Below are 26,195 nucleotides of genomic sequence, written 5' to 3' on the forward strand. Positions count from 1 at the left end.
TATTTCCGTTTTCTGTACGATTTCTTGTTTTTCGCCGAATATTTAAAGTGAATTTGCATTTATCAATCTCATTATTTTCCATCTCAAATAAAACATAAACCAACTTTTTGAAAAAACCACAGCATTAAAACGTATGAAAAACATCAAAGTTTTATTACTTCTTTATCTTTACATCCATTCTGAACGGCCTGGTAGTTCCCCCGGGCATCCCCGTTCCTGACTGTCCGCTCATCGTCGTTTGTATTCTTCGACTTGCGGCTTCCGATAGCGCAACCTAATCCAAGCGACACGAGTGCCACGAGCAGTCCAACGGCAGCCACTGCAAAGCCTCCGAAGTAGCCCAACTCTGTCCCCTTTAGCAGGCCTCTCAGCTTGAGGGCTTCCTCCTGCGTTATCTCAAAACTCCTCGAGAACCACAGCACGGGAATGTATGAACGTGGTGCGTCTTGATACAGTCTACAATGTGTAAAGATCTAGCTGAATGATTATCGTTGAGATTGAATAAAACTTACGCAATCGCCGGATACTTCTGCAGCAACACATTGATCTGGAAACGTACCGAAGCGTTCAGAACCAGCCCTGTGGTGGGCTCTATTGTGAAGAAAAACTGATGTCGCTCCTTGTCGGGCATCATGCCTTCCATCTGATCCCGGTAGAAAGGATCCGCCAGGTGGAAATGCGGGAACGACATATAGAAGGGCGCACCCAGACGGCATTCGGTGATGTTGATCACCCCGGACGGCATGAACTCCCCACCGAAGTTGCACTGATTCTCCGCATACAGTGACCCATTATCAATTGTTCGTTCACTTCCCACAAAGCGGTAGCCCTTGATTCCTAGCACATCCTCTTCCCGTTCGAACTCGAACGAAACCATCCGACACATCTCCGGGGTGAAGATACCCAGCGGACGATCCTTCCGTATCTTCGTGGGAAAAATGTCCCCCGAGAAACCCTGGAACTTCCCGCATTCCCCGTCGGCAAAGTCAGCCCGGGATTTGAAGTTCCACGCCCGAATCAACCCATACCGGGTGGGATCATCCCGACCTGTGTCTATATTGAAATGTCCGTAGGCCTTCTTCGACCCGTTGATCGTGTGGAACCAGCTGAACCTCCCATCGAACTGGATGTCCTCTCCGATGAAGCTGAGGATTTCCTGGGCTCGTTTAATCATCGGCTCCGGGTAGCCATCGAACAGCAACTCCCGTGCCGTTCTGCTCACGAAGATGTCCTGCTGGTAGGTGTACAGAGCGAACGAGACCGCCCGCTGGGCCGCGTAACCCCAGAAGCGAGCCCGATTGGCCGCCGACAGGGCCACCATGTTGATGCTGGTGATTGGTTCATCCGGCGAGGCGGACGCAACGCTGCGCGCATCGTCCGGTGTGAAGTAGCTTCGCCTCCGGAAGCTGATCGATGCGTTCTTGGGATTAAACCGGATGTCGATCTTCTCGGGGGATTCTGCGAGGGATTGAATTGTTTTGGCTTAGGCGTTTGATCAGAACAATGAAATGCTGCATACCTGTGAAAAAATACGGACCAACCTCGGCGAATGAGGGTTTGGTGGCTTTGTTCTCGAGGAAATCGTTCGCGTTGGTCCAGTTGAAGAAGGTTATCTCCCATCTCAGCTGGAACGGTGGACGCTTCCACAGTTTGAACGCTTTCGATGTGGGGGTGAGATATTTTTCCTAGAAAGAAGATTCTCGATTCGATTCAATTACATTTTCTTTGTAGGACAATAACGGATTGTGGGAATAAAAAAGTATTTAAAACATCATCTGAAAGAATACATGTCATTAAGGAAAGCCCTATTACGACAATCAGAAAAAAATGATACAATGCAGTAATAATAATTAGTTTTTATCTTCTCAACCGGCGTTGGTTAACAGTCGTTAAATTCTCTCCTGCGTCAGTACTGCAAACCTACAACAATTAATGACATACGATTTAAGCCGGTGTAAACATCGGTCTTTCAACTGCAAATCGCAAACAGAATTTCAACAGTAACACATCGGGAAAATGTTGCTCACTATAATTGTCGTTAATTACCAATCCCACCTTTTTGCACCCTGCGGCAGTACTTCCGTGTTAATGATCCCTCATTGGCAGGCGATTTATTGCGTGGGTATGGGTATTTCTCCAGAATCGCTACAATCACAATGATTGATTGTGTGCGAAAAGTAAGAATTGTTTGCCTTCTAAACGCTTCTCAATGCCAATTGCTCTGTTTACAATCAGCTGGGTAGCTGGGAACGATGCGCAAATTGTGTTGGAAACAGTAATTGCGTTGATGGTTGAGACAAAGTAAATCTCTTGAATCTAGCGCGCTCAGTCGATTAATATTGGCTAAACGGTTTCGCCTGATCCACCGTAAGGGTCTCCCGGTAACGTTTGAGTGCGGTATTTACAGTCGATTTTGGAAATTTCAGGATTTTTGCGATCTTTCCTCCTGACCACGTTGGGTTCTCAACGTGATTGTGCAGAATTTTTTCCCGCCTTTTACGTTCTTTCGTCGATAACTTTTGAATGTGTCCTTTAATCTTGAGGAAATTTTCACTACTGAATAAACAAACCATCCAGATCAAAACGCTGTCAACAGTTTCTCGATGTGACAACTAGGGGCGCTGCAGTGAACAAAAACAAGCAATCAAATTCTGATTGAAACACACCCTATTCATTCTGTCGAATATATACCGTGAATTTGAAATCTTAAATCTTCCCGCTGAACAGTTTTAATTTGTTTTATGTAGGACTACGATATAGAGCCTCTGAACAAGTAGGAAAAAATTAATAATTTCGAACGCTTATAACCCGAGAATTTATTAATAGATCGCAAAGATGTTTGTATCAATTGATAGGTAATACGTCTACGCATCTTGCACAATGAATAAAATTTTATTTTTCTTGAGATAAACAATTGAATAAGGGTGAAATGTCAAGCACTGTCCAAATTCCCTATGTGTCATGTTTTGATTTGCCAAATGTATGCTTCTCAAATGGTTCCGAGCAAAAGGAGCAACCAGAGTAACAGCGGAATATAATTTGGATACAAGCAAAGGATTACATTGTAAGCCACTCCCCTTGTGATTCTACCGCCAGTCGAATGAATTAAATTTGGCTGTTGCTTTCCGAAAACATAATTCATTTTATAACCGCGAAGCAGAGCTCATATGCTAAGGCAATCGTTCTAACATGCAGCGGTAGCAGCAGCAGAAGTAGCAGTAGCGGCAGATGTGTCTGAAGAGGTAGCGACATCGGATAATAAGTTTTAATTTTACTGCACCCATATGCTAAAAACTTCCACAGACCGCAGACTTCCCATCAGTCGATAATTTCGCACGGTTTGGGCTAGTACAAACACCGACCCAACTGAATCGTTGCATTGTGCCTAGATGCATACCTCTCCATACTGATCAAACTAAAGCCGGGTTCAGACGGTGCGAGCAAGCATACGAGTCGGTCTAGTCAGTTACTGCAGTGCAGCTACTCACACCGTGTGAACACATCATGCCAGTTATTGTCATGTGTGATCCGGCGTGCGAGCTACTTCAAAGTTTTTTGAATTTACTCGCACTCGCATGCTTCAAAACGTCAAAAACAGAATTTAGCGTTCGAATCAGGGATGCCAAATGTAAAGAAATGTCTCTATTTTTAAGATATTTGAAAATATGCGAAGATATTTATAGACTTGAAAATTATTGGAAAAACAAATAAAACCCTCATAGTTTCTTAACGAAATCATTGTTATTCTGTTTTGCACGCTGGCGGGGCACGCTTTCTTTTTGAGATAGTTTTCTGGAGAATGTCTAATATAGAATCATTATCAGGCACAATTTTCATTCAAAATTCACTCACAACTTGCGAAAAAAAGTAAGGTTCTAAGAAACAGAATACATATTCGATTTAAAAAAGTACATTTTCATTCATTATTTTAATTTTTGACGCGTGTGAATAAAATTTTAAAAAGTCTTCTAGACTATCATTTAAAGCATCACATACTTCCGGAATTATCTTAGCTATGGATGCTTTCGAGATTCTAAAAAATATCGACAACAATCTGAACAATATTCCAGAAGAAAGGCATATCAATGTCATTTATATTATCACTCTTGCAGGTACAGCATCCTTCATGAGTGTATCTTGGCGTTGTATTTGTGGAGCAATTAAATTCAACAGTTTTTCCACTTGTTCAGGTGTTATTCTCAACACTGCTCTGTAATCTCTATAAAATTGTGTAATGATACATTCAACTGAAAACCTAAGATGAAAACTACCAATAAAGAAGTCGATTTCGGACCAATCATTTGACAAATTCGGACCTGATTGCTGTTTCTGACTATTTGATGGACATTTGAAAAATCGCCTGGCATCCCAGGTAAACCCGTGCCGTAGTATCTAGTTTCTCGCCAGCAGCTCACACTATGTGAACGGACAAGGCGAGTCAACCAATTGTCAAGCGAGTCCACCGGGTCAGTAGCTGCTCATTGTCAAGTCAGCTACTAGCAACGTATAAATGGGCCTTAACGTTTGCATTAAGAAAAAAGGACAAAATTGCCGATTTTTCATGGGTTTACCTTCACACGTACTGACGAAACTACCCATGCAGCATCAATCATAGTAACCCATGAGTCAGCAGAAAATCGGCTCTATCGGTCAAACTCTAACCGTGATGGCGAAAACAATGAAGCTACCCCGTTCAGAAGTGTGCGCGTTCAAAGAACGGTACCCCGCCGCGTCGAAGCGGAAGTCCCGTCCACTGGTCTCGGAGCAGCAGACAATGACACAGCGGCAGCGGCAGAATAAGATGGTCAAGCCGATGTTTCCCGACAAATCGCGCATTGGCGGTGGTGATCAACGATGAGACTTATCTCACCCTGGATGGCAACGACTGGCAGGGCACTTTGTATTTTACTTCCCCCAGGAAGGAAGTGAGCTCCGAAGTGATGTTTATTTCACACACCAAGTTCCCCAAAAAGGTGCTGCTGTGGTTGACAATCAGCGAGAAGGGGATGTCAAAGCCGCTCTTCTTTAGCTCCGGACTGGCCGTGAACGGGGAAATTTATAGTACGAAATGCCTGCCGGAAGTTGCGTCGTTCATCAAGAAATACCATAAGGACGAAGGCGCGGTTTTCTGGCCAGATCTGGCGTCGGCTCACTACTCGAAGCGATCGTTAGAGGAGATGGAATATCGTGAACTGCGAACTACGCCTTCCAGCAAGGGTGCCAAACCAGAAAACAGGTCACGTTTTTATGAAATAAAGTTAACGTTAATAACTATTTTCACTGTGAACGAATTCTCATGATTTGGATAGCAATCGAATCGGAAATTCTCTAAGATTTGTTTGATATGCTGTACATTACAATTCGCTAATCTCTAAACTTCCTTTTTTCCCATACATTTGCTCTGCTAACACTACCCGTATATCGAATGCTTATAACTCGAACATTCCTTAACAGATCGGAAAGATGTTTGCATCAATTGATAGGAAATATTTCTACGCGTCTATCACAATCAATAAAATGTTATTTTTCATGAGATGAACAATTGAATAACTGTAAAATGTCGAGCGTTAACTAAACACCCTAACTGCCAAGTTTTGATTGACCCGATTTACGGTTTCCCCAACACAGACTTCAAAATCGATGTACCTGTGGAAATCCACTTTGCAAATATACATGCAAGTCGGAGATTTTTTTGTTCCCACCGAGCAGTGTTTCCCTAACACGGACTTCAAAATTAATGTTCCCGGGGGGAATCCGCTTTGCAAATACATGCAAGTCGGAGATATTTTTTTGGTGTTGAGTACTTTTGTACTCGCTTGTCGTCGTACAGACCGGAATGTTTCCCTAAAACGTACATTAAAACTGAGAAGCCTGGGAAAATCGTTATTTCAGATACTAGAGGTGAATGAACTTTCGCGGTTCGACAACTACGTAAACATGAGATGTGCAATAATTTCAGAGGGAGATGTAAGATATAATCATCGTTTGACAATTCTTTCGTTCACATAGTTTGGTAGTCTAAGGCATCATATCAAACGTAAAAGGACGGTCATCAAATTTACTTGTAAAGAAGAACATAATCTATTACAATGCATGATTTTGATTAATATATCACATATCTGATATGTTAATCTACAGTCTTAAAGCGATATCTATATTATTCTCTATCAGTTTACCGGAGTAAGTTCGAATTTGATTTGAAAATTTTTACTATTGAAGTAGTAACAATAAAAAAAAATTAAAAAGTTTCGATGCATTCTAAAATACGGGTTTGCGTAATATAATTGCGTAGTTCTACGTCAAAAATGCGGTCGAGTCCTAGATACAGCCCCTTACAATTTTCTTAGTTGCACTAGATGTATTGTATTGACGAATTTACATTGGATTTACAACCAGATGGCGCAGCGAGTAAAATGAGGATGTTTTGTTTTTTTGGTATGAACTTCGTTCAAATTTTTTAGAAAAATCAGAATTTATCTTCAAATTTTCCGGTTTCATGTATACTTTACACGCTGAAAAGGTTAGAAAATCATCATTTTACAATGTGCTACGTATATTACGAGGAATGGCTTGTTATAAGTATTGTCACTTAAATTTTTTTTCAACTAAGTAAACGACGAATAGGGTGTTTTGCGTTAAAAATACTGCAAATCCTTTTCCTATCGGTCCCTACATAATCAATGATATCAGCCAATTTGATATGATATCAATTTCATCGCAATTATCCATAGTATCAATAACTGGTATGCATCATCAAACCTAAAATTTCCGAAGATTATCTATGACTTTGGTAAAATCGCTTGTTGAAACCATCGGCAATATACAAAACAATAATTTTCTAACCATATACTGACGACATTTAGTGGCTGAAATGAATCTAAATAAAAATAAAAATAATAATCACGACCGAATCGCGCTTTTCAGTGCGTAAAATAAACAAACACCCTCACTTTTGTAGTTCTGAGCTCTAATGTAGGTGTCGCATGAGCTGATTCAGCTTTGCGTAAATTCGTCAATTGATTTTTGCATAACCAAAGGCGCAATGAAGTGACTTACAAGGTGGTGGCAAACAGTGTTTTTTTTTTGGTTTACGGGTAGTAGAAACGATACTGCCACCAATTTTTGACGTGGGACTACGTCTTTCATTTCTATACCGGGGTGTAAAATCAAAGTTTCGAAAACGAAAGCGTTACGCCGGAGACCGAGATTTTGAGTGTTAATAGCTCCTAAACAACTGAACGAAATGGTATGATAAACACTTCATTCGAAAGATAAAATGTCTACGCGTTCTATACTTGTTACTTTCCAAAACTTTCCAAAAACTTGTTTCAATAGTCTTAAAATTGCTTTCAAAACAGGCTATTGAAATCACCAATCGGTATATAAGCGAGCGCCGCTCGGAAATCCACTCAGTTCTAATTGAACAGCGATTGGAGCATGTTGTCGCTGTTGTGGTGAAGATCTTCATTTATCATGAAAGCGCGGATGAACGGTGTCACCAAGAGCCTGTTTGTGCACCTTAGGCCAGAAGGGAATCCATCAGGAGGAGAGTGATGCCACAAACGGTTCCCCGGGAAGACATCGCTACACACACATACACGCGCGGAATTCTTTCCATTTGGATGCCATTAAGCATCGAGAAAGTTCCGGAAAGATCTAATCATTTCTGGAAAATAATCTGCCAGTTCCTCTGGGAATTTAAAAATACATTCATGTGAAAGAGTTTATTTGAATGTTTTCTATCCATGTAACACTGTGACCAAATATTTTTCAATCAAGTACTATTAACAGGTGGTTATCGAGTTAGTATTAACCACTGGTGGGCTTCCAGTATCGAGGAAAATGTGGAAATATCTAATCGTTGCAGGAAAATAATCTGCCAGTTCCCCTTGGAATTGAATATTACATTCAAGCAAAAGAGTTTATTTTAATGTTTTCTATCCATAAAATATCCATATAATACATTTGGGTTTGTGATTTGTCAATCAAGTACAGTTAGCAGGTTAGCTTCTGAAGATTATTCTTCAGAACAAGGTTTTTCGTATCCTATATTGGATGCATAAAACCTTGTGCCTCCAACGTAACGCTCTCGTTTTTGAATTCTCCCAAATATTCATTTATTCATTCATTCAGAATGGATTTAGATTCAACTTCAAACAAATGATCTCTAAATCAACGATAGTCCTACGTCACCCTTGCGGTTATACCATAGATATAACCCACTTCCTGTTTTTTTAACTGTTTCAATAGTTAAATTGTAATCAATGGTAAATACGTGTTATTCCTCGTATAAGGATTATGTTCTCTGAAGTTGGATTCGATTCGGTGGCTTATTTCCACGACTTTATAAAGGGTTAAAGCGAATGATATGTAGTTTATTTATTTATTTATATTTTTTGTAATTTGAAGCCAATCAATCAATCAATCAATGTGGTGGTTATATAAATTCACTTTTCATCCCCAGTAACAGTCCGTACGCAAACAAACGCCGTTCAAAGTCTCTCGGCTTCAATTGGTGTTCCCGTGAATGTTTATCCCTTCCGAAGATTAAAAACGAACCGAAATGAGCTTCTCGAGGTTACGCCCAATGATTCTACTATTTCCTGTAGCGTTTGGCTTGAACCGTCACGAACAAGTGTTCCTGAAAACTGCACTTCTGAAGCGTTGAAACCAATCACGTTCACGAAACACGTTCTTTGAATAATAGCGATCTCATCATGAGTATCGAGAATCACTCGATGCGCTCAAGCCGCAGATTTGTGCTCGGATGAAACTCGAAAACATGAACTTACCGCGAGTGACGTTTAGTGGCGTAGTAGGCGTTTCAGAAATCTTTTGACAGTTTAAATTTTGAAAAAGTTGTGCAGGATGGACAACCATAGAGAAAATCCGTAGTCAGGTACTGAAATCGCGAAATCGCTGAAAGTGGCTTAATTGACAGTGTATGATGTGTTGAAACGTTTCCGTGAACGTAAAACTATTGTTCGAATGGATCAGAGGACACGTCGTAGTGGAACCTTACGATCGGATGCTGAAGTGGAAGGTATTTAGAACAATTAAGGCAAGCCCGGAACTCTCGGACTACGACACTGTCAAAAACACAACTCTAACCAAAGGTTATCGTAATTTCGGTGCCTGCAAGAAACCAAAATGAACGCTGGAGCAAAATCTAGTGACCAAAAGACGCACTAGAAAATTGTACAACAAGGTTTTGACGAAGTACGAAGGATGCATGCTGATGGATGACGAAACGTACGTGAAGATGGATTTTGGACAGCTCCCAGGCCTGAAATTCTATAAGGTCACATCCAGAGGAGATGTCCCCAGCAAATTTAAGTTCGTTTTCTCTGATAAATTTGCAAGGAAGTTCTTGATTTAACAAGGAACTTATAGCTGTGGACAGAAATTCAATGGCAATGGTCAATGGTCTTGAAAACGCATAGGAAAGAATGCCAGTAGGGAGGTCTCTTTCCGTTTATTAAAGTTCACAAAGGTCCGATCAAGAGGTGCTTCAGTGATATCGTGAAAATTGGATCGATTACTTTAAAAAGGCCTCAATCTCCCCAATTGTCTCCAACTCCGCCCAATCGAAAAACATTGTGAATAAGTCAAGCAGAAATTGAATTTTCGTTGTTTGATATAGAAACAGTTTTGTTTAAACTTTAACCAATTCCGACATACAACTGGTTTTGTGATTCCGGATTCTAAACGAATCAAGCTTTACTATCATCATCTAATAAATACAGCGGTTTCTTGCTCAATTAAAAAGTCTTACGTGGTGGACTATCTCTAATCGCGAAGCCGACAAGAAGGTACAAACAATCTGTTCAGATCTAACGGACGGATTTTGCGCGACACCAATGCACATCAATATATGACGCAAAAGAGCTTCAGAATTCGAATTCGCAGAATTCATTGCGCGATCGGTACCACCGTCCGATCGCTAACATATCATATACATTCCACCGCTGAATAGAATTGAGTTCATGAGTTCAAGCACACGGCTGACTTAGCACATGTACCGTATAGATATTAGGTTCACTTATACGTAAAATTAGATTCAATTTTACTCTTCAGTCATTATTTTGCCTGCGCACTTCTCAGTCCGTGATTATCATCCACGTGGAATATAGAAACATGCGTCAGTTACGAATCGAGATTGAGAGATTGAAAGATTGCTATTAAGTTCGGTCACAGAAAGACAAATCCCCTAGATTAAAAGGGAATTGAATAACCTGAAAAATATTTATATACAGGAATTCGTCGATAATGGTTGCAACGCCAAATGAAACTGACGTTGAATTGATGCTAGGGGAAGACGGGGTTGTCGCGCTCCCGTTTAGGCATCGTTGATTTTCAGCGACCGTTTCTGTTAACTTTACTCAAGAGACTGACGTTCCATCGAACTAGTGACATACACCAGCCAAAGAGATATTCTGTAATCGCTCATTTTTCTCATTCTTATTAGCTGATTGGCGATCTAACGCAAAACGTAAACGATCGGTGAGACATCTGGATTTTGTTTTTGAACTAAGAAAATGATGATAATGTAACCTAAAACTCAAAAAAAAAATCACGTATGTTTTACTTCCGGGCTTTCCAGGCTAGTTCTCACATGCAGGAACTATGCATTTTCTATTTGTTTTTGATTGTGCTGTCGAATTTCCTTCTTGGATTCAACCATTGTCAATATTTATACAGTTTTCACTATTGAAAGAGGTAAGAAAATAACATGTTATATATAAAATTGCGCAGAATTGAATTTCTTCCAAGCTCATCGCAGTCAAATAATCTTTTATGATTATAACATTGTAATTTATGGAAAGAACTACAAACCTCCCATAAACTCACGTTGCAAAATTTAAAACCATCATCACTTTCACCGCAGCGCCGCCTAGGTGTAGATTTGTACGTTAGATCGCCAATACTCTTTCGGACCAATGGAGTCAATGTTTCCGAATTTTCTAATTTTTACTTCTAATACATCCGGATAATTGTAAAAGACATTTGGCAACGCTGATCCGAACAGAGACAAGTTAAGCCGGGTTCAGACGGTGCGAGTAAGCATACGAGTCGGTCTAGTCAGTTACTGCAGTACAGCTACTCACACCGTGTGAACACATCATGCCAGTTAGTGTCATGTGTGATTCGGCGTGCGAGCTACTTCAAATTTTTTTGAATTTACTCGCACTCGCATCCCTCAAAACGTCAAAAACAGAATTTAGCGCTCGAATCAGGGATGCCAAATCTTTACATTGTCTTTACATGTCTCTATTTTTAAGATATTTGAAAATATGCGAAGATTATTATAGACTTGAAAATTATTGAAAAAACAAATAAAACCCTCATAGTTTCTAAGCGGAATCGTTGTTATTAAACGGTTTTATTTAGCTTGCCCTGTAATCTGTTTGTATGTTTGTAACATGTCCCACATTAGTAGAAATTTGACCCCCTTCTTGTTGACCGATTGATCTGAAATTTGGAACACACCTTTATCTCTGTAGTCATTACAAAACTGCGTATTTCATTATCTTGTAAATCCAAGATAGAGGCCGCTACAAAATGGCGGATCCCTTTCTTCCTCAAAACCTCATCAATGTGGGTTTTCCAAAACCCCATCAATATGGGTATCAAATGAAAGGGCTTGACTAGCAGAATACAGTTATTTAAGAAAAATGCAAATCCAAGATGGCTGCCACTACTAAATGGCGGACTACATAGTTTCCCAAAACTTCATTAATATGGGTGTTGGGGGGAAGCAAACTACGCCACTGATGACTTGATCTGAACCTGCGCATCCGGACGGTGCCACTCCATGACGCACCCAGACAATCATTGACAGCTAGCTGTCATCACTGTCATTCTGAAAACTTCTCTCGTACCACACATTCTTTGCTAATCACAAAAAAGGAGTAGAGATAGAACCCAAAATAAAGTTGAATTCCCAAATTGTTAAATAATTGAATCATCCTGTCGTGCTTTGAATTTAAAACGAGGAGATCAAATGTAGGTAAAACCTAATAATGTAAAGTTCTTGTTTAATTATTGTTTCTCTTAATAAATACAGCTTTGAGCTCGCTATACATTGATAAAAACGCGTGCTGAATAGAACCTCCGAAACCCCCGTAACAATGGGTATCAAATGAAAGGGATTGACTAGCAGAACACGGTTATTTATGAAAAATGCAAATCCATCAAAATTCTACCAAATGGCGGACTACATATTATGTCAAAACACCATTAATATGGGTATCAAATGAAAGGGCTTGAATAGTAGATCACAGTAGATCATGAAAAATTAAAATCCAAGATGGCCGCAATCACAAAATAGCAATATACTTTATTAAACGGTTTTATTTAGCTTGAACTGTTCGTATGTATGTATGTATGTCTGTAGGATTGTCCCACAGTAATAGAAATTTGACCAATAGGAACTGACCGGATAGGAACTGCTGTCATTTTAAAACTGCTTATCTTGAAAAATCCAATTTGGCCTCCGCTCAAAATCGCTGATTCCATATCATCTCAAAAAAAAAGGTTGATTGAGATATGTGTATCAAACCAACGAACTTGACTTGGAGAACACACTATGTATTTTCTGCAATCTACTCAATATCGGTATCAAATGAAATTTTTTGACTGATAGAATACAGTACAATGCCTTTATTGTAGAGAAATATTCTAATGAAACAGATAATGTACTAAAAACTAGAAAATAAAATGAGTAAACAAAAGACGGGTGGGTAATGTCGGGGACATAACCGGAGTGACGTAGGACTATACAAAGGGGACAGCTTTTGTTAAATATATATTTTAAATATATTGTTTTATTTTCTTCTCCTACGTGAATACCTACCTATCTACCTGAAAAATGGATTAGTTTACTGTTTACTCTTTATGAACATGTTGATGATTCTGAAAAGATCCTTTGGTGTTGCGTTTTTGTTATCACTCGATATCCCCATCTTGTTCGGTTAAACCTTCCTGTTTAGCTATTGCGTTTGCCACTCGCCACAGCTTTCACAGTAGGAAAATTTCTTCCCATCCAGCTTGTGACATGTTGTTCAGGAAATTACATTTAATGCGACGTGCCGGAGAAACACTCAGTGTCGCATTGGAGGCGATTTTAACCTGTAATTGAACATTTCCGATGACAGAGGTACAGTGTCGACTTTCAATGTGGGGTCATAATTTGGACCCCGAACTCTATGTTTACAAGAATGTCGCATTACAGATCCATCCAATTAGCTAAAAGTCGAGCTAAATATAAATTACTGTACTTTCAATCTAGAAGCAATTTAAGAATTGGTGAAAATTGAATAATCGGGGAAGTCCCCAACCATCAATAAGCTCAGCACAACTGCCGAATTCTCATACTCATCATATCCTGGCAAACAAATTATGAAAAAATCAATTTGTGTTTTATTATTATTTTGGATATTGTTTTAGAAAGCATTAAACTGTATTTCGTTAACTCTTTTTTGAAAGGTTTAATGGCCCTGATAAGCGCCTTGTTTTATGGAATGGTTCCAATTTAGAAAACTTTGTACTCGTGGTTTTGAAAAAAACCATTTCGAACGCCCTCGATGCCGCCTTGTTCTGGATTTGCCACCAAAGCAGTTTGTATAAAGAACAAACATTTTTCTTCTGCTACCTGATGCCGTTTTGCGATTGCGTTTGCCACTCGCCACTCGCTGCAACTGCCTGTTGTCTTGGTGTCCACCGAACCGAATGTGTTCTGTTCCGAATGCGGGTTTTCTTTTCGTCGCGAGCAGCTTTGCCAGCTAACTCGATCACTTCGGTGGCCGAAACTATATAACGCCGGCTAGGTGGACTGATGCACTGGTACTAACGCGCTCGGCCTAGCTACCCTTGCGGGGAACTCCAGACTAACACGGTTCGAGCGGGATTTTGCCTTTCCCTTCACTTTTCCTCCTTTGCCATATCCAACCATGGCTGCTTGTGTTGGTTGATTGATGTGATGTGATGCGAAACGATGTGGTGTACGGTTTGGATGAGAATGATCGTTACGGCAGCGGAGCGGGGATTTTTAAGCTGACTGGCTGGTTCGAGAATTACGCATGTGTGAGACTGCGACCAATGTTTCGTTCATATTTTTTCTTTTTCCTTTCCAATCGTGCTTCGTTGTATTTCGCTGCTGCGCTGGTTGACCGTTTTGGTCGGTACGATTTGAGGAGCACAAAATGGACCAATCAAAAATGGGCACATAGTGCATTTGGACAATGCTTGATATTTCACAATTATTTAATTATTTATCTCAAGAAAACTGAAATGTTATTCATTATGATAGATGCGTAGATATATTTCCTATCAATTGATGCAAAAACCTTTGCGATCTATTGAGAAATGCTCGAGTTATAAGCGTTCCAAATCTTGCATTTTTTCCTACTTGTTCAGTGCCTAGATTTTCATTTCACCCCCTATATCTTCCGGTTAGACGTAGTCCTACGTCAAAAACTTTTTAAATTATAAAATCCATTCATTTTCATTATCCACAATTAGTGATTTCATCATATGTCCCACTATTTTATTTTAGTCTTATCAATGCCCTAGACTAATGAAGGAGAGGTGTGATAACTACTAACTGCAACTTGCCTAATTATTTTCTCTAGCTTTTAGTACATTATTATGTTTAATCACAAATAAACCGTTTAACTTAAAAAGTTTTTTTACTCATTTTATTTTGTTTTGCACGCTGGTGGGGCACGTTTTCTTTTTGAGATAGTTTTCTTGGGATTCTAAATATAAAATCATTATCGGGCACAATTTTCATTCGAAATTCACTCACAACTTCCAAAAAAAGTAATGTTCTAAAAAACAGAATACATATTCCATTTAAAAAAGTAGATTTTCATTCATTATTTTAGTTTTTGAGGCGTATTCATTCCTCCTGCAAATCTACTATCATTTTCATTTCACAAATTGGTACACGAAGCTGCTGTCAAGGCGAAATAATTCAAAATTTGAAAAATCTTTTAGACTGCCATTTGTAGCACTACATACTTTCGGAATTATTTTAGCTATGGATGCTTTCGAGATTCTAAAAAAATATCGACAATAATCTGAACGATATTCCAGAAGAAAGGTACAACATTTCTAGTTTCACTTATGTAGGTATAGCATCCCTCATGAGTGTATCTTGCGTTGTATTTGTGGAGCAATTAAATCCAACAGTTTTTTCACTTTTTCAGGTGTTATTCTCAACACTGCTCTGTACTCTCGGGGATCATCATCGTAGAGTTACTTCAATATTGTATTTGTTGCTCCTTTTTTTTGCATCCAATTCCTGGACCGAATCCTTTTTTCTTTCTGCTTTTTCCGGATAGTACCTTCAGTTCAAAGAAATTCAGCACAAAGTATTTTTAAACACGGCCAGTGTGTGTTTAGCGATAAAATTGTGTAATGATAAATTCAACTGAAAATCTAAGACGAAAACTGCCAATAAAGAAGTCGATTTCGGATCAATCATCTGACAAATTCGGATCTGATTGCTGTTTCTGACGATTTGATGGACATTTGAAAAACCGCCTGGCATCTCTGGAAAACCTGTGCCGTAGTATCTAGTTTCTTGCCAGCAGCTCACATTGTGTGAACGGACAAGGCGAGTCAACCATTTGTCAAGCGAGTTCACCGGGTCAGTAGCTGCTCATTGTGAAGCCAGCTACTAGCAACGTATAAATGGGCCTTTAGAGCTTTTTCTCATTTCGCTCTTATGTTATTTTCCTCTCTTAGTTTGTGGAGGGATGTTCTCACCAGGGTTGCCAATAATATTTTTCGAAAAACTGGAAGATTATTCTTAAAAAAAATGAGTGGGTTATATCTATGATATAGCCGCAAGGTTGACGTGGGACTACCTTAGCTTATCAATCATTTGTTTGTATTGATTAAATTTTTGATGGAATGAAACAATTCCCGAATTCAATTGAATTCAATATATTTGATTTGTAAGTAAAAAGATTGTGAAATGTCATGTAAGGTCAATTCATGCATTGTGATAGTAAATTTAATGATAGTCCTTTTACGGTTGGTATGATGCCTAGAACAAAATTTGTGAACGGGAGAATTTTCAAACGATTATTTTATTTTACATTTGCTTCTGAAGTTTGCATCTCTCAAGTGTACGTACTTATCGAACCGCGAATTCGCTTGATTATATGAACTTCAGGCACTCAGTTCCGATTTTGACATGTATGTCGAACGCATATTGTTTAATGAATAGGCGTTATCGCAGCAAATGGTTAACAACATTTTGCCTAATCATCAAATGGTATGCGTAGAAATTCAATGAGCGGAAGATATGAAGGTATATCCTTCAATACAATAATGAATAACCGAGCCAAAGCGTTGTGTTCGTACCCGCTTTTGTAATACGTGCTAGGAAAACACTTTGCGGAGTGCAAAAAAAATGCGGGTGCAGAGATACCCCCGACTTGCATGAATCAAAAACTTCAACTTCTACTTTTTATACTATAAAGGATTTAAACTTGAAAGTTCATTCGTCTCTAGTGTCTGCACGATTTTCCCAGGTTCTTAAGTTTAGGAGACCGTGTTAAAGAAACATATTCTAGTTTGCACAAAGGCAAGCGAGTACAAAAGTACTCGAAGCTTGCATTTATTTGCAGAGCCGATTTTCCCAGACATTTTGGTTTTGAAGTCTGTGTTAAGTAAACACATTTCAGTCGGAACAAAAATGCCACTGACTTGCATGAATTTACAATGCCAATTTCCTCAGACACCTTGGTTCTGAAGTCTGTGTTGGGGAAACACATTTCAGTCGGAACAAAAATTCCCCCGACTTTCATGTATTTGCAATGTTGATTTCCCCACGCTACATGGATTTGAACTCTGTGTTAGGGAAACACATTTCAGTCGGACCAAAAATACCCCCGACTTACATGTATTTGGAATGCCAATTTCCCCACGCTCCTTGGATTTAAAGCCTGTGTTAGGGAAACACATTTCAGTCGGAACAAAAATACCCCCGACTTTCATGTATTTGCAATGCTGATTTACCCAAGGCTGCTTGGGTTTGATGGCTGTGTTAGGGAAATCGTAGATCGGGCCAATCAAAATGAGGCAGTTATGCCGTTTAGATAACGCTTAACATTTTACAGTTATTCAATTGTTTATCTAATGAAAAATAACATTTTATTAATTGCGATAGAAGCGTAGAAATATTCCCTATCAATTGATGCAAACATCTTTCCGATCCAGTAAGAAATGTTCGAGTTATAAGCATTTGGAATCTTTCATTTTTTCCTACATGTTCTGTGTTTAGGTTTTCATTTTACCCCCCATATACTCCGGTTAGACGTAGTCCCACGTCAAAAACTGGATCCTGTAAAACAGTTTTATCTTAAGAAAATCGGCTTTGATTTATCTAAAACGTTTTTTTTACCCATTCCAATGCTTTAGAAGTAGAATTTCCTTCGATGTCGTGTAGTATTTATATGTAGTCCAAAAATAATCCATTAATTAATTATATCATTTGAGCAGATGAAAATGACGTTTTCCACCTCTCGAACATTATTGTGAAACAATATTTGAGGATCTTTTTTTCTAAAACCTCTAGAGAATACGGTTTCATTCGGATAAAAATGTAAAAATACTGCATGTTCATGAAACCGCTAATAAAAATCATCGTAAAACTGCTCGACAATGTGATTAATTGAGGTGCATGAGGACACGTTTCCTGGTTATAGATCACTGTATCAAACCAGTGTTGAGAAAAATCGTCTTCGCTAAGCTCAAATGCATAGATTTTCGGGCTGGGTTGCATCGAAAACCTATATACTCCAAACGAAAATCGAAATGACAGATCCAGACAACCAGTGAATATGAGCAAATGAACTTTTGCTCTTCAATATGTTTTGAAGATAATTTTTTCACCCAGTGTCATTTTCATATTGATAATTCGAGACGTCAGAATTGAATCTCATTTTAGCTAAATGAATATCAGCTGTTGTTTACTTTTAACCTGAGGCTGCTGCGTGCGGATGGTTTTTTTTATTTAGTTCAAACTTTTATTGTATAACTGCTTGCAATACAATAAATACAGCGTTTAGGGATGGTTCGCGGTTTTTTGCTTGTCTCTATCCAAATGTTTTATGGGCCCGTGCTGCTTTGCAGCTGCCGGATGCCGTGTTTGGAAAATTCACTGCCAGAACGAATATCATTTCGAATGTGATGAATATCAATTTGATGCTTTTGATATTTGAAGTATAAATAACAGCGAAGTTATGAACCCCACTCAATGCCGTATTCATTCATTATAGCAAATTTGTTCATGCATCAGCGTTATTAACAAAATGAACTCGTTTGTTATTGTCATTAATATAATGAGGGAAGTGTGTTTCAAGCTTTAAAAAAGTTATTTACACTGAAATAAAATCATATTCGTTAATTGTGAATATTTGTTGATATTCTAAGACACTGTATCAAACCCAACCTCAATCCCTTGTTCTTTTTCTTCTAACGTGATTTTTTCTTCTGTGGATGTGAGTTTTTGAGTGGTTTGTTTCAGCTCCCATGTACTGATTTGTGCAGTGAAATATGTATTATAATTCTGGAATAATTTTTTAATAGGTCCCACAATATTATTCAAATACTAAAACGAACACATTCTATACAAAAACATTTTACTTCTTATATCAGGCGTGTCCAAACCAAATTTTGCTGTCAAAATGAAAATGAGGTATCCTTGAGTATTTCTTCTATCTCGGAGAAATAGTTTTGGAAAAATTATTACAATTTTCGTTGGGCAGCAGACTAAAAGACTAAAAACGTTATTATTGTTGAACTAAAAAGACGGGTGGGTAATGTCGGGGACATAACCGGAGTGACGTAGGACTATACAAAGGGGACAGCTTTTGTTAAATATATATTTTAAATATATTGTTTCATTTTCATCTCCTACGTGAATATCTACCTATCTACCTGAAAAATGGATTAGTTCACTGTTTACTCTTTATGAATATGTTGATGGTTCTGAAAAGAACCTTTGGTGTTGTGTTTTTGTTATCACTCGATATTCCCATCTTGTTCGGTTAAACCTTCCTGTTTAGCTATTGCGTTTGCCACTCGCCACAGCTTTCACAGTTGGAAATTTTCTTCCCATCCAGCTTGGGACAAGTGGTTCAGTAAATTACATTTAATGCGACGTGCCGGAGAAACACTTTGCCACTCACTGAAACTAATTGTTGCCTTGATGAGCGCCGAACCGAAGCTGCTCTGTTCTTGATGCGGGTTTTCTGATTGTCGTGAGCAGCTTTGCAAGTCAACTCGAGCACTCCGACGGCCGAAACTCTATAATCGCTGTTAGGTATACTGGTGCTCCGGCACCAATCCGTTCGGCCTAGTTACCCTTGCGGAGCAATCAGTGAATGCGACCAACAGGGAACTGGAGACCTGCACGGTTCGAGTGAGACTTTGCCTTTCCCTTAACTTGTCCTCCTTTGTTACGTCCACGATGCCGATGCCGTACAACCTCACGGGTTTACGGTTTGAAACAAAATAAGATATTTTTTTGGGGTCCGCGTGTTTTATACTCTAGCGGTACACACTCACAGGATAGAGACAAATCGGCAGACTCAGCCAAAGGGGCGAGTCCAACGAGACGAACGAATGAGCGTTAAAAGGGAGCGATGGCAAAAAAATACATTCATTACGATTTGTTCGCTCGTTGGATTCACATGCAGGCTAAAAAAAGGGTCCTTTTCAGGATCACAAAATTATCTTCAATGTAAAGAGTTTATTGTTTTGTTATCACTCGATATTCCCATCTTGTTCGGCTAAACCTTCCTGTTTAGCGATTTGTTGCCACTCGCCACAGCTTTCACAGTTGGAAAATTTCTTCCCATCCAGCTTTGTGACATGTTGTACAGTAAATTACATTCAATGCGACGTGCCGAAGCGCCACTCAGTGTCGCATTGGAGGCGATTTTAACCTGTAATTGAACATTTGCGATGACAGTGGTACAGTGTCGACTTTCAATGTGGGGTCATAATTTGGATTTCTATGTTTACAAAAATGTCCAACTAAATAAGTCGCATTACATGTCCGTCCAATTAGCTAAATGTCGAACTAATTGTAAATTACTGTACTTTCAATCTGGAAACAATTTAAGAATTGGTGAAAATTGAATAATCAGGAAAGTCCCCAACTATCAATAAGCTCAGAACAACTGCCAAATTCACATACTCATCAGATCCTGGCAAACAAATTATGAAAAAATCAATTTATGTTTTATTATTATTTTGGATAATGTTTTAGAAAGCATTGAACTGTATTTCCTAAACTCTTTTTTGGAAGGTTTAATGGCCCTGAAAAGCGCATTGTTTTATTGAATGGTTCCAATTTAGAAAACTTAGTACTCGTGGTTTTGAAAAAAACCATTTCGAACGCCCTCGAAGCCGCCTTGTTCTGGATATGCCACCAAAGCAGTTTGTATAAAGAACAAACATTTCTTCTGCTACCTGATGCCGTTTTGCGATTGCGTTTGCCACTCGCCACTCGCTGCAACTGCCTGTTGTCTTGATGTCCACCGAACCGAATGTGTTCTGTTCCGAATGCGGGTTTTTTTATCGTCGCGAGCAGCTTTGCCAGCTAACTCGATCACTTCGGCGGCCGAAACTATATAACGCCGGCTAGGTGGACTGGTGCACTGGTACTAACGCGCTCGGCCTAGCTACCCTTGCGGGGAACTCCAGATCAACACGGTTCGAGCGGGATTTTGCCATGTCCAGACATGGCTGCTTGGGTTGGTTTGTTGATGTGTTGTGATGCGAACCGATGTGGTGTACGGTTTGGATGAGAATGATCGTTACGGAAGGAAGGAAGGTCTTGTATTATAGAGACTTTAAACTTTTGCAGTTCATTCGTCTCTAGCCTTGAGGAAGGCCCTTTGAAAACTCTACTCTACTCTATTACTCTACTCCAGCGCTACCACCTCCGCCCTCTTGCCTTGAGAAAGTCACTCGATCCCTCGCCGTCCAGCTCGTCCAGCAACGATGTTGTCCAGTCGGTGTCCACACAAAGAATGGATCGTTACGGCAGCGGAGCGGGGATTTTTAAGTTGACTGGCTGGCTCGAGAATTACGCATGTGTGAGACTGCGACCAATGCTTCGTTCATTTTTTTCTTTTTCCTTTCCAATCGTGCTTCATTCTATTTCGCTGCTGCTCTGGTTGCCCGTTTTGGTCGGTACGATTTGAGGAGCACAAAATGGACCAATCAAAAATGGGCACATAGTGCATTTTGACAATGCTTGATATTTCACAATTATTCAATTATTTATCTCAAGAAAAATGAAATGTTATTCGTTATGATAGATGCGTAGATATATTTCCTATCAATTGATGCAAAAACCTTTGCGATCTATTGAGAAATGCTCGAATTATAAGCGTTCCAAATCTTGCATTTTTTCCTACTTGTTCAGTGCCTAGATTTCCATTTCACCCTCTATATCTTCCGGTTAGACGTAGTCCTACGTCAAAATGAATTACCTACATAATAAAACAAAATAAAAATTTCAACTTAAAAGCAACTCAAAATAACCTTTAAACGAGTTATGCTAAACGATGGTCCGATATCTGTCGGCTGTGCCTACAATAGTGCAAATGCATTTTATGCAAAGTGTGCTTTATCTCTTTTCATTACGAGCTATGCGTCAAATTATTTTGGTTTTATATTTATATCAAATGAAGTCAATGGAGCAAATTGACTCTATGATCTTCTGAACTTTAGAATGATTTTGAGGACCTATAACATCTGTTATTTTTATAAATTCAAAGACTATACACACACTAAGCGCTAACCGTATTAAATTTGGAAGTGCAAGCAGGAGAGTTATTTTTCTCCTGAGTTTAATTTGTAAATGTACCTTGAATCGATTGAACGATAAGTGTCGAAGAACAAAAATGGTATTGGGATAGGAAGGGTGAAGGAGTGATAATATTTATACTTTCAGAATTTATTAAAATTTATTATAATTTATTACATAAAATGGGTACATATAAAAAACTGGATAAAACTGAATAATAATCAAAAAAACTGGAAGAATCCAGTTTAAACATTGGCAACGCTGGTATTCGCGTCTTGCTTACGTGTATGGGTAATCCATGAACTTACTTGCATACAGAGCCAAAGCTTTACCATAGATCATGAGCAGATGAAACACAAGAATTTTATAATCGATTTATATTTACATCTACCTATATTTCAATTATTTTGAATTTCTTCTCTTGTCTTCATCTCATCTCCTACAGGGGTAAGACCGACCGTTGTATAACTTTTTTTGCGATTTTTAATCAACTTTTGAAATGATAAAACATTGATTTTTATTTTGCTGGCGGGGTAAGAAGGAGCGATGCTATTTACAAACAGTTTAGTCTAGTAAAAATAACAGAAACAGTGTTGTCTATGGAACTAAATGTTTAGGGTCAATATTCTACGTGAAGAGTTTTGCAAATATTCGTGAAGAGTTTACTAAATTATCAGAATCTATGAGGACGATTATCCAACGACTTCCTTATGTACTTTCGGGGCATTTGTGTGTAAAGAGACGAGCAAAAATATGGTATTTTCACTGATATGAAAATCATTCAATATCACGACGTACGGCGCTTTTACCCCATCGAAAGTGGACCGTCTTCCCCCCAGAGCACCTTTTGCAGTATTTTGCCCTTTTAATGTATTTTATATTACATTTTACATACCTTTTAACGCAGAAAGGACCGGAAGAATCTACTAATGGATTAGGACACTAACAATTAACTAAATACACAGTTTTTGCTCGAAAAATCCTTCTTTTGGTTGCCTTGAAAATTATTTCGCTTGTAACCGCAATGGACGAAAACTTTGTTTTGTTTACAATTTTGATATTTCGTGCGCTCAAGTGTTGTCAAGTATTTCGAAACGACAAAAATAGGCTAATCATGCTTCTTGCGTAACATATTTGCCAAAAAACTGAGGATTTCTTAGAAAACTAGAGGTGGTCCGTCTTATCCCGCCGGGTGGTCTTACCCCGTCTTCCCCTACAACTGCAGGACAGCAAGCGCGCTCGCAAAAAATTCGCTTGAGTTATTTGAGTTGCGATTGGCGTCTTAACCGTTTACTGTCCGGTTAGGAAAACCGTAATTTCTGGTAACTGGTAACGATTGGTAATCTGTACAACAACGAGAGAATGATTTCAAAGGGCGAACACGAAATTGGGTCAAAATCAACCAAATTTTGCACACTTTCTCACTGATGTGTTTTGTGTACATGCTGTCAAACTCGAAGTCGTGTTTTTCGATTCAACGAAAATGGAGGTGAACCAACGCGAGTCGAGAGAACAAATTCTTTCCAAACACCTGGAATTTCCTGACCGGCCGCACCGGCAGTTGGGAAAAATGTTGAACATTCACCATTCAACCGTCTCCAGAGTGTTGAAGCGGTTCCAGGAGCGGTTGACGTTGGACCACGGCAAAGGAGCTGGAAGAAAACCGGGACCGGAGAACAAAAAGACCGGAGGGAAAGGTGAAGCGGATGATTAAAGCAAATCCCAACGTCTCAGGCCGTGATTTGGCCAAAAAGATCGGCATGTCACAGAGCTACGTCCAGAATGCAAAGAAGAGAGCTGGACTACACACATACAAGGTACAGAACTTCCCAAACCGCGATGAGCGGCAACAATCGACGGCTAAAACTCGGGCACGGAAGCTCTACACGAGAAGATGCTGACAAAATATGGCTGCTGTGTGATGGACGACGAAACGTATATAAAAGCCGATTTTAAGCAAATTCCGGGGTTGGAGTTTTTCACCGGCGAGAGCAAGTTCGATGTGGACGACAAATTTAAGAAGAAGAAAATGTCGAAGTTCGCCTCCAAATATCTCGTTTGGCAAGCCATCTGCTCTTGCGGACTGAGGAGTGAGCCTTTCGTGACAGTAAATGGCGAGGCCAATTCTGTCCATTTTGTTCCAAAGGATATGAACCCGCCAAACTGTCTGGAGTTGCGCCCGGTGGAGCAGAACTGGGCAATAATGAAGCGGGAACTTCGGAAGAGCAAGAAGACAGTCAAAGACGAGAAGAACATGTTAATAAAATGGAAAAAAAAACTGAGAAACTGGTACCGGATGACACTGTAAAGACTTTGATGGAGGGCATCAAGCGAAAATGCGTTCAATTTTACACTCAAGGTTCCATCGATTAACTTTTCTTCTGATTTTTGAAGTAAATATATGTATAAAACTACCCTAAAATTTTGGTTTGATTCTACACATTATAAGAAAATTGGCATGACATTTTCGGTTTCGCAATAATTTCCTGTTCGCCCTTTAGTAGACTCCTCCAAATCAATTGGCTTAAATATTGCGAAAAATCTCTAATTTGTCTACATTTGATCAGAAATTAAATGTTAAACAGTGGAATAATCGTGTGAATTGTGGAATGTTAAATTGGATTCATTGCAACGGAAAAACAGAAAGTGGGTTATATCTGTGGTATAACCGCAAGGGTGACGTAGGACTATCGTTGATTTAGTGATCATTTGTTTTTAGTTGAATCAATTCTGAATATTTGGGGGACTTGGAAAACGAGAGCGTTATGTTAAAGGCACAATATTCAGCAAAAGAAGCAATCACACGAAAGTTGTATAATACATAATACATTGCTTGTATTGTGATATGATTTGTATTCCATTTCCAATAGACAAAATATCTGTTGCATCAAATCAGTCTACATAATTTTTGCGTTCGCTCATCCTTTCTTACAACACCCATTTCTTGTTTGAGAAATTGCTGAGTAAACATCGTTTGCCAGTGCGCGTGGAGCGGAAATCCCTTCTTAAGATTCATTGCATCTCTAATAAATTACCGAAAGACGTGGTTTTACGTCGATCGCACTTGAATCACAAAACCAAATGTATTTGGTCGCAGTATTATATGGATAGAAAACATTAAAATAAACTCTTTCGCTTGAATGCTTTTTTCAATTCCCAGGGGAACTGGCAGATTATTTTCCAGCAACGATAACATCTTTCCAGATTCTGCTCGATATTCGAGGCCCACCAGTGGTTAATGCTAACTCGATAACGTAGACATTTTATCTTTCGAATGAAGTGTTTATCATACTATTTCGTTCGGTTGTTTAGTAGCTATTAACGCTCAAAATCTCGGTCTCCGGCGTAACGCTTTCGTTTTCGAAACTTTGATTTCACACCCCGGTATAGAAATGAAAAACGTAGTCCTACGTCAAAAAAGCTTCAATTGCTCTCTAAAATCGTATAATGACATGGACCGCACAGTAGTTTAGTGGGAACAAGATTTTTTCAAGTGAAGTTGAACTGCACACAAAATGTCAAACTGAATTAAATCAGTTCACTACTTATTATTACTTTTGCCGCAGTACACTTCAATATCCATGTTCATAATGATACCGTGTCATCGTCAAATGCAATTGACACCCTCAGTTATCCACCACAAGATCACTTCTGATCACATTATTCCATTAAATCACTATTCACACTCGATAACAACAACAGTGACGTTACGTAAACAACGTCCGACGTCAATGGGAAGAACACTTAGAACCCTTTTATTGTCTCACAAAATTTCTCCACTCATCCGCCGCAACACACACCTTAATTACGATGGCATCCAAAATGTCACCCCAGAAAAGGGCAAAGATCACTCCGACCGATGCCAGCAGGGCACCTAGGGTTGCAGCGCAATAGAACTTGTTGATCTTCATCTGGTTCAGTCGCCGCCGTGTTCTTCCGAAAGTTTACCAAAACCACTCGCGGATTGGTGAGCGATCGCGAAGAGTTAGCGCACGCGTACAGCTTCCGTTAAGTTGAGATGCGCACGCACGCACTCACAGTTGCACACACACACGCGAGATCAGTAGTACGGATGATTCTCCGTCTCCGTCTATCAGGCGTCGATCGGAAAATCAGACGATCGCAATGATCAAACAACGTCCGATCGCGTAGAACTTCGTCGCGAGAATAAGTAGCGAACCTTGCTGTGTTTTGCTGACAGCTGACAGAACAACAACAACAACTTACGCGCAACTCGTTTGGCGGGGGTTTCGGTTCGAGATTCTCGCAACAAGTTAAGCCAGAACCGTGCATGCACTTAATTCGCCAGGGCTCCTCATTAACCGCTAAAACAAAACAATCGGAATCTTCGCAA

At 39.3% G+C, this 26,195-nt stretch overlaps 1 protein-coding gene and 1 long non-coding RNA gene across 2 annotated transcripts; one reads left to right on the plus strand and one right to left on the minus strand.

Annotated features, from left to right (window-relative positions):
* Window positions 1-104: 104 nt before the first annotated feature.
* On the minus strand, window positions 105-26,019 carry LOC129761800 (protein peste-like). The gene is made up of 4 exons (XM_055759573.1): window positions 25,642-26,019; window positions 1,520-1,685; window positions 513-1,458; window positions 105-456 (listed from the first exon to the last, which is right to left on the minus strand). Exons 1-4 carry the CDS (start codon window positions 25,750-25,752, stop codon window positions 144-146), a joined length of 1,536 nt encoding a protein of 511 aa, XP_055615548.1. The 5' UTR covers window positions 25,753-26,019; the 3' UTR covers window positions 105-143.
* LOC129761801 (uncharacterized) lies at window positions 11,868-12,648 on the plus strand. The gene is made up of 2 exons (XR_008740472.1): window positions 11,868-12,006; window positions 12,068-12,648. It is a non-coding gene; the product is annotated as an uncharacterized LOC129761801 (long non-coding RNA).
* Window positions 26,020-26,195: the final 176 nt, after the last annotated feature.

The sequence above is a fragment of the Toxorhynchites rutilus genome, chromosome 1 (assembly GCF_029784135.1).
Source record: "Toxorhynchites rutilus septentrionalis strain SRP chromosome 1, ASM2978413v1, whole genome shotgun sequence".
Classification (NCBI taxonomy): Eukaryota; Metazoa; Arthropoda; class Insecta; order Diptera; family Culicidae; genus Toxorhynchites; species Toxorhynchites rutilus.

Coding starts and splice junctions, on each gene's coding strand:
- LOC129761800 (XM_055759573.1), bottom strand. CDS start 25,752: ATGAAGATCAACAAGTTCTATTGCGCTGCAACCCTAGGTGCCCTGCTG. Junction 1,686..25,641: donor TGGATGCCATCGTAATTAAG/GTGTGTGTTGCG, acceptor TCTTCTTTCTAG/GAAAAATATCTCACCCCCAC. Junction 1,459..1,519: donor TGGTCCGTATTTTTTCACAG/GTATGCAGCATT, acceptor AATCCCTCGCAG/AATCCCCCGAGAAGATCGAC.